Source organism: Xenopus tropicalis, chromosome 8 (genome assembly GCF_000004195.4).
Source record: "Xenopus tropicalis strain Nigerian chromosome 8, UCB_Xtro_10.0, whole genome shotgun sequence".
Classification (NCBI taxonomy): Eukaryota; Metazoa; Chordata; class Amphibia; order Anura; family Pipidae; genus Xenopus; species Xenopus tropicalis.
Genome location: NC_030684.2, coordinates 35,944,942 through 35,954,113, shown reverse-complemented (window position 1 = coordinate 35,954,113; position 9,172 = coordinate 35,944,942). Strand labels below are relative to the sequence as shown.

Below are 9,172 nucleotides of genomic sequence, written 5' to 3'. Positions count from 1 at the left end.
CCGTCTCAGTGCGGTCCCTCAGCCAAGGAATCCCAGTGCAGTCAGCATGAGCGACCAGTCTCCGTTCAACACCGATGTCATTACCCTGACTCGCTTCGTGATGGAAGAGGGCAGGAAAGCCAAGGGTACAGGGGAGCTAACCCAACTACTTAACTCAATCTGCACCGCTGTAAAAGCTATTTCTTCCGCCGTGCGCAAAGCTGGGCTGGCCAACCTGTGAGTACAATGCCCCCCCCAACCAGAATTGGTTTTGCCCATTGGTACCCACTATAATATTGTCATGCCCCCCCCCAACCAGAATTGTTTTTGTCCATTTGTACTATCATTTTGTGCCCACTATAATACCGTCATGCCCCCCCAACCAGAATTGTTTTTGCCCATTTGTACCCACTATCATTTTGTACCCACTATAATACCGTCATGCCCCCCCAACCAGAATTGTTTTTGCCCATTTGTACCCACTATCATTTTGTACCCACTATAATACCGTCATGCCCCCCAACCAGAATTGTTTTTGCCCATTTGTACCCACTATCATTTTGCACCCACTATAATACCGTCATGCCCCCCCAACCAGAATTGTTTTTGCCCATTTGTACCCACTATCATTTTGCACCCACTATAATACCGTCATGCCCCCCCCAACCAGAATTGGTTTTGCCCATTGGTACCCACTATAATACTTTCATGCCCCCCCAACCAGAATTGTTTTTGCCCATTTGTACCCACTATCATTTTGTACCCACTATAATACCGTCATGCCCCCCCAACCAGAATTGTTTTTGCCCATTTGTACCCACTATCATTTTGTACCCACTATAATACCGTCATTCCCCCCCCAACCAGAATTGTTTTTGCCCATTGGTACCCACTATAATACTGCCATGCCATGAGGGTAATAATTGCACTGCCAGCTGACCCTAGAAGAATGCCATGGCTGTTCTCTATTGAACAAGTATTCGCTAAGCCTGCAGCCATTTAGCAGTTCTTAATTGGCTTTCATAGCTCTAAAGCTGCGCATACACATAAGGATTTGGCAACAGTGGGTTTAGTGGTGCTAAATTGAACCAGTGCAATTTTCAATAGCAACTAATCAGCCATTTGTATTCAGCAATCTATTACAAATGCTAAATTAAAAACAAATATCTGACTGGTTGCTGGGCAAATGTACTGGTGCAATTTAGCATCTAGAGCTGGCCATACACCCTGCTGATTCAACCCCTCTACACTGAGTAGGCAGCTAATTTACCTGTGTATAGGCCCTCACCGCTGGCCTCCCTGGTATGTGAATGAATACTGGCCGATATCTATTAAAGGAGAAGGAAAGGCACCCCCTATACCTTATACCCCGTGCTGCTCCTGTAAGAGGAAAACAGCACCAAGCCGGGGTACCTGCAGCGAGCGTCTGTTCTTACTACTTCTGTCTTTGCAAGCTTGTGCATGCGCGGAAGAGTGAAAAGCCAGAGTTTACTGCATTCAGAAGACAGATGATAGAGGAAACAGCAGCTACCCTGTCTGGTGCGGTTTTCTCCTAACAGGGGCACCAGCCCGGGGTAAAAGGTAAGCGGTTAAAGTCACTGGGGGGTGCCTAACATTTGATTCCCCAAAGTGATTTTTACCGTTCCTTCTCCTATAAGCAGGTTTGAAAATCCCACTGGGCAGGGACCACATCTGCACGTTGATGCAGTCATCATTTGGACCAGCCTAATTTAGCCCAAAATGGAAGTGGCCAAATCAGACTAATCACTGTAGTGACCTCACCAAATGAGTGGATCTTAATATGTATTGCCAGCTTAAGGTGGCAAATCAACCCTAATGGGCAAAGTGGTTGTAATTATGTAAAGGAGCTTATCCCTAAACTCGGCATAAAGCAGCAATATAAATGTTGCTCCACTGAAACATATTGCTTTATAATCTTCCCTTTAAACTTACAAAGCAAGGCTTTGGCAAACAAACTGAAAAGGGCTCAGTAGCTGCTGCTGTTCCATAAACCTGTTTCAGCTGCAGTTATTTGTTACACAGCAACGATCAAATCAAAGGTAAGTCACCCCTAAAAATGTTACAAAGTGCTCTCAGTGGAGTAAGGCACATGTAAGACAGGAGCTTGAGATACCTGCTTGTCAGTTTCCTGGGCCCCCCTGCAAAAACATTTTGGAGCCCTCTCCCTCCTGCACTAAAAGCAAATAGATGTGACAGCAAGCTTGCAGGCAGGAGGGAGAGTGCTGAAAGTTTGCTGATAGGCAGTCTCTCCACTGCTCCGTGTTGCACAAAAGCTCCATCTGTTTAAAAGCAGAAAAGCCACATGGCTATTAGATGCTTGTATGTTTGTAACATAGGAAACCTCTGTCAGTATTAAAGGGGTGTTTCCCCTTTAAGTTAACTTTTAGTATGTTATGGAAAGGCCAATGCTAAGCAACTTTTCAATTTGTGGTAATTATTTGTTTTTCATAGCTTTTGAATTATTTGCCTTCTTCTTTAAACTCTTTGTAGCTTTCAAATGGGGGTTATTAATTATTTTTCACCTTCAGGCCCTCCCCTATTCATATATCAGACTTTCATTCAAACCATAACCTCGTTGCTAAGGCAATTAGGATCCTAGCATCAAATTAGATGCTGAAACTCCAAGCTGGAGAGCTGCTGAACAAAAACAGAAATAATTAAAAAAAACTACAAATAATAAAAAAAAACGAAGACCAATTGCAATTTTTCTCAAAATATTAATCTCTACAGCATGCAAAAAGTTAACTCAAAAGTGGACAACCCCTTAATGACATTGGTGTTAGTGAATGTGATTTTCTCATATGTGCAGGCTTTTTGGGTACATTTATACCCAAAACTATATACACATACGATATAGTTTTAAACTGATTAAGGGTGGTATCCCTGTCTAACTAGTTGCAGACACTAGTGCTTAAATCAGTGAAAGATGATTTTTCATCTCCTGTTTGGAACAGTATGAAGGCTATTAAACCCAGAATTGACTTTGGTTGCCACCTCCCCCAGTTTCAAATTAGAAATACCACATATTGCATGACTATTTAACAGTTTATGTAGATGAAGATTTAGGTGACTAGATCATTTTAAATAATCTGTGTTGCATTTAATGAATGCAACCTTCTGGGCTGCAGTGATTACATTACACATTTTGTGCAGCCCTTCTGCAATTATGTTTAGTTTGTCACAGTGGAATCTTTGTTTTTGAATCTAATGTGCCTATTATCAGGAATTTGACTTTTGCAGATATAAGGCTTACTACCTATTTATATTCAATTTGCTTTCCTGCTTTTTCTAGCTGTGGGATTGCTGGATCCACCAATGTGACGGGAGACCAAGTGAAAAAACTTGATGTCCTCTCCAATGACCTGGTTGTCAACATGTTGAAATCATCATACAGTACCTGTGTCCTTGTGTCTGAAGAGGACCAGCATGCCCTTATTGTGGAGCCTGAGAAACGGGTGTGTGCTTAAAGGAGAAGGAAAGTCATTTTGGCATTTTACTGCCAATAGATTTGCCACATTAGTGCTAGTTAGAGCCCCATATTTATTCTGCAGAATAAATGAGTAAAAAGCCCTAGAGACTCCCTCCGTTTCAGATAGCAGCTTCCATTTTAGCTTGGCCTTTGTAGCTTCCTGCTGCAGCTCTAGCCGTTTGTAGCTCAGATCATACATTCCTAAGGGAAGGGGGGAGTGAATTCATTTGCAATCTTATAGGAGGGAGAGCAGGAGAAGGGAGAGAGGAGAGAGCTGCGCAGACTCCGGCCCCAGGAATGAAGAATTTTCTGATATCGAAGTACATGTTTACAAAAAAAAGACAATAAATCCTGTGTTTTTTTTAATTGAGGATTCAGTGCTTATGGCTGTATTTACATAGACCTTTCTGATAAAGCTTACTTAGTTTTTACCTTTCCTTCTCCTTTAACATAGTGATTTAATCTTTGAATGGAAAGTAATTGAAGGAGTGATTTGGAAACACTAATTGTACTATATTACCTTGTTAGGGAAAATATGTGGTCTGTTTTGATCCTTTGGATGGCTCCTCAAACATTGAATGCCTTGCTTCTATTGGTAGCATTTTCGCTGTCTACAGAAAGGTAAGATACTTGTTTAATAATACCGGAAGTATGTGTTTTCTACAGCTACCTCACCTCATCCTCTTTATAGGGATGATGTATAGTGTGGCCCTCCGTTAGGCCAAGGAAATGTAATGAACTAGTGATTTCTCTGATAGCTCACTCATGCATTAGACTGACTAATTGCTTAAAGTATCCTTTGGTAAATATTGCAGACTGGGTCACTTCCAGTCACAGCATGCAGTTGTTATCTAGTACAATGTGAGCATCGCTTTGTAACTGATACTAAGCTAAGTCAATCCAATCACTGATATCATGGAGGTTTATAAACGCTAAATTATAGAATTACAGGGTGGCCTGCTTCCTGTAAAGGCAAGTCCAGATATCTCGTGATGTACTGTTGAATTCTGGTGAGGAAATCACAACTCCACCATTAATCTGTAGAAATAGTTACCCAGACACACAATCTTGCAGTTCTTGGAGAAATAAGCCAAACGTCGATGCGATTTAATGTTACACTCCAGTGACTACTTTAGAGCTGTTCATTAAACCCCATGATTTACACATAAGCATGCATGCTAGGGAGCAGCAACTGCATGCAGCGCAGAATTAGCCTATTTTAATTACATCTTGCTTTAAAGGAATGCAGCTTACTAAATGTCAATATATAACTGAAACAGGAATTAACAAGTTCTTTCTTTTCCAGGTATCTGAGGGAGAGCCTTCGGAAAAGGATGCCTTACAACCAGGGCGCAATATTGTTGCAGCGGGCTATGCTCTCTATGGTAGTGCCACCATGATGGTCCTTGCCACACAATATGGTGTGAACTGTTTCATGCTTGACCCTGTGAGTAACTATAAACTGTTTATGTTGTGTACCTGCTAGGTGTTGCTTACTTGAACTGTGCTTTGCTTCCCAAACCATTCCCTACACCGCCTATCAGCACCTAATTGTAATTGAATACATGCACAGCTCAAGCCAGTTGCACTATGGTATACCATAGTTAGTTTAGTGATCCCCAACCAGTGGCTCAGGTGCAACATGTTGCTCACCACCCCCTTTGATGTTGCTCCCAGTGGTCTCAAAGCAGGCTTCCATTTTTAAAACACAGTTTTACTTCAAGCAGAGCCTCCTGCAGGCCAGCAGTACACCTGGAGCTACATAGTAGCCTATCACAGCCTTTATTTGGCACCCCCCAAAAATGTCATGCTTGTGTGGCTCCCCAACACTTTGTACATCTGACTGTGTCTTTCTCCTCTTTGTAGGGTCTGTAGTCTTTTGTTGTTGAGCTATCCACTAAAAAGTACTGACTTGCCTCAAAACGGAAATCCAAGTGAATTCCTTCCTGACCTCAAAATGCAATTTGATAGCTATTTCTGAAGCCCACTCTAAACATGATCATTTGGTCAAGGCTTACCTTTGGCTTATCCCATATTACACCCTTATTGACATTAAATCTAAGAATATCTAGCTGAAAAAAGTGACCTTATCCCCAAATATCACCCTAGTTGGCTTTAGGCTGGGTTTTTTCCAACCAAGGCACTGGATCGCGTGGCACAGTTGGGGGACTGGTGCATTACTGTATATTTTTATGGTGATATCTCTAGATACATTGGCTCATTGTTTTCCTATTCCTAAACATCTCGGTTATTCTTTGTTTTTTTATTGATGGATGTTAAATTGTACCCTTTTGTCCAGACTAATCAATGATTTATACAGTAGAGGAATTCTATTTCAAGTTCTAGAACCATCTGTCATCCAGAGAACCTTATTTTGCGGTATGAGACTTTTTAAAAACAAAAAAAAAAAAACTGTATTCCATGGTGAGATGTGCCTGCTATATTTCCTAAATTCATCCACAGCCAATAGCTCATCTGCTGTTTCTTCTTCTACATTGTAATAAAGAGGAATATAAACACACTGGGTTTTTGGCATGCATTCATGAATCAAAGCCTTTCTTAAGCATTTTACATTACTTGTGATTTATGTCTAAAACTTCTGTGGCTTGTCTTTCCTTTTAGGCAATCGGAGAGTTCATTCTAGTTAACAAAGATGTGAAAATTAAAAAGAAAGGCAATATCTATAGTCTGAACGAGGGCTATGCCAAATACTGTGATCAGGCAGTTACTGAATATGTGCAGAGGAAGAAATTCCCAGAGGTTAGTGCTTGATTCTGTTTTAAAGACTTCTGCAAATGTTTAAAGTTTTTTTTGTGAGCAGTTGTTTTGAAACACCGTAAGAGTGCATGTATTTATGTTGTGTGGATGTGTCAGTCAGCTAGTTGCTATAATGGTTAGGCATGTATGATTAAGTACCTTCTGGTCAGATTGTAGAGACAGTACAAGGTATAGGTTTTATGCATTCAGTATCTGTCGACACACAGTTTCTTTATGTATGATGGTGTGCAGTACCCCCAAGAGTGAGGGTCTTTGATATGGTGTGATGGAAGGAGTCCCACTTTCTTGGATGTGACGCTCAGCTGGTGGACCGCCTGGTATTTTTTAGACAGTACTCCAACTACTGTTCATTTGGTCTCGGTCAGAAAGTGAGCACCGATTCTGCTCTGTCTCTGCAAATCTTCTCCGGGCTCTGCAGAAATCAGCTGTGCTCTGATTGGATCTTCCTTCTTGTGGATTCTCCAATCGAGCACAGCTTTCTTGACAGTCAGTAAAATTGACTAATCAAGGCGCAGATGCAGACAGGGATCGGGAGATTTAGCAAACTGGAGCCAGTGCATAATTGAAGACTAAAAAAAAAGAAGAATCTGCAGACTGTAAACTTTACCCAAGAACCAACTTTGAACTTTTGCTGCAGTTTTCATCCCACAGGTACTATACACAGGTACTATACTGTATATGTTCTAAAGACTGACCCACTAGCTGAAATTAAATTTTTTTTTGTCACCTGACCTCACTTATATACATAGAAATGCTATATATAGTTTTTAGCTGTGCTTTTTTTCCTTTACTAGGATGGGAGCTCACCATACGGTGCAAGATACGTTGGATCAATGGTGGCAGATGTTCATCGAACTTTAGTATATGGCGGAATTTTTTTGTATCCTGCTAATACAAAGAGCCCAAAAGGAAAGGTAATACTCATACTTATTAAGGATTATTTCACAAATAATATATATATATACAGTATATATGTACATTATATAATGTATATATATATATCCAGAAAACAGGAAGTCCGTTAAGCTGCACAAATCCATAGTTGTTGCAATACAATCCTACAGGGTTTAGTTTTTAGATTATTTTTTAGCATTAATTTTTGGTGGTCTAAATTATAGAAAAACTATGTATGTATTTCTTCTATCTAGACATAAAGTCATCCAGCCTATTTTAACTTTACTAGGTGTTTGAGATGGATAGAATTCTGATTTTAAATTTGATTTAAATGTGGGGAGGGGATGAAAAAATTGGTGACCATTGTAGTGCTTTATAAGAAGGGGCAGTAATGCAGGTATGGGATCTGTTATTCTTAGAGTGTGGGGTTTTTCAGATAAGGACTCTTTCTGGAAGTTCAAATCAACCAAAATCTATTGAACATAGGTTAATTGCTATTAATTCATTAATATAGTTTTAGGGGGAGGGTGTATGCAGACTGACCTGGACTGGCCCAAGTGGTTATTGTGACACTAAGCAAATAGCATTAAGCTGTTCATTGGACAATACCTTTAGTGGAATAATGGATTTGTTACTGCATCATGGGATGGTACAGGGCGGCATGTTTCCCTAAACTATATTTAATACGTGTTAAACTGTGTTCTCTGCTCTGTAATCTGTTGGTCTGTAAAGGAGCAAAAGCTGCAATTGATGGCATGACTGTTATAAATAGAATGAACTCCTCTCATAAAGTTCTTCCTTTCCTTTTGTAGCTGAGGCTTCTGTATGAGTGTAACCCTATGGCTTATATCATGGAGAAGGCTGGGGGAATGGCTACTAATGGACTTGAACCAGTGCTGGATGTAGTTCCTGAGAGCATCCACCAGAGAATGCCAATAGTTCTGGGCTCCTCAGATGATGTGCAGGAATATATGGATCTTTACAAGAAATATGCGGGCAAGTAGGGAGCAGATGGATAGATTTCCTGCCATGGGACCAAAGAATATACTTAATGCTCCATATAATGTGCCAACATGCAGAAACATATTTTCCACACCATTGCACTAATGAACTTCTTTATATAGAGCAGATTGATTTTGTTAAATCTATCCCTAATGGAAATATGGGCATGCAGACATACACATGAGCAGTTCATATGTAAAACCCTGATTCATCTAAATAAACTATTTTCATAAAAATGTACTTTTTTAGTAGTATTTGCTATTGGGTAATCCTAAATAGAAAATTGTCATTTTAAGAATTAATTGCCGCCTCCTGGAATCATAGGATTCACAGTGCTCACAAACAAGCCAAGGCACACATACAGTACATGCTAGGCCTGATTAGCCAATGAATGGACAGAGTTCTGTATTTTGCTTCCACACTACTTCCTGCTCCTTCTAAATTACAATGTTTACATAGCAAATAATTTGCTCTACCATTAAAATTTTTATTCTTGAACCAACAAATGTATGAAATATAAAAAAAAAATCTGTGTTTTTGAAAAACAGATTTCAATGCAGGATTCTGCTGGAGACCTCTATTAACTGATGTGTTTTGAAATAAACATGTACTCCCATGACAGTATTCCTTTTAAATAATTAATTTTAGCTTGAAAATTAATAAATTCATTAATTAGAGCTTCTAATGCCCCAGTTGTCAGCCAATGTTTGAGTTCATTTTAAGTTGGAAGGCTAATAGTGATGGTCAGATATTCAGCAGCTGTTTAATCCTGGTATAAAAATGGGCTGAAAGGAAAAGGTGGTTAGGGTGGCCATTAATGCCCAGTTTAGCTGATTTCAGTCGGTTTTAGACCACACTGCAGTCCTGTGAGGTTTCAGATCGTGGTGGCAGAGATTGTACTGAGCTGCATAAACCCTGGACTGGGCTGGCCACAAGCAGTGTAGTTATGCTACTAGTTCCCCTACTGAGGGTAAAGTATCTTATTGGTCATGGGACTGTTATACCTCTGAACGAGAACCACCATTAGAG

General features: G+C 40.1%; 1 protein-coding gene across 1 annotated transcript; it reads left to right on the top strand.

Annotated features, from left to right (window-relative positions):
* Positions 1-9: 9 nt before the first annotated feature.
* LOC116406747 (fructose-1,6-bisphosphatase 1-like) lies at positions 10-8,383 on the top strand. The gene is made up of 7 exons (XM_031891540.1): positions 10-216; positions 3,293-3,455; positions 3,998-4,090; positions 4,776-4,916; positions 6,092-6,229; positions 7,042-7,161; positions 7,954-8,383. The coding sequence occupies exons 1-7, from the start codon at positions 47-49 to the stop codon at positions 8,143-8,145; spliced, it is 1,017 nt and encodes a 338-aa protein (XP_031747400.1). The 5' UTR covers positions 10-46; the 3' UTR covers positions 8,146-8,383.
* Positions 8,384-9,172: the final 789 nt, after the last annotated feature.

Bases quoted from the DNA above. Each gene is read 5' to 3' on its own strand.
- LOC116406747 (XM_031891540.1), top strand. From the start codon at position 47: ATGAGCGACCAGTCTCCGTTCAACACCGATGTCATTACCCTGACTCGC. The intron at 217-3,292 runs GTGAGTACAATG...TGCTTTTTCTAG, and splicing joins AAAGCTGGGCTGGCCAACCT to CTGTGGGATTGCTGGATCCA. The intron at 7,162-7,953 runs GTAATACTCATA...TTCCTTTTGTAG, and splicing joins CAAAGAGCCCAAAAGGAAAG to CTGAGGCTTCTGTATGAGTG.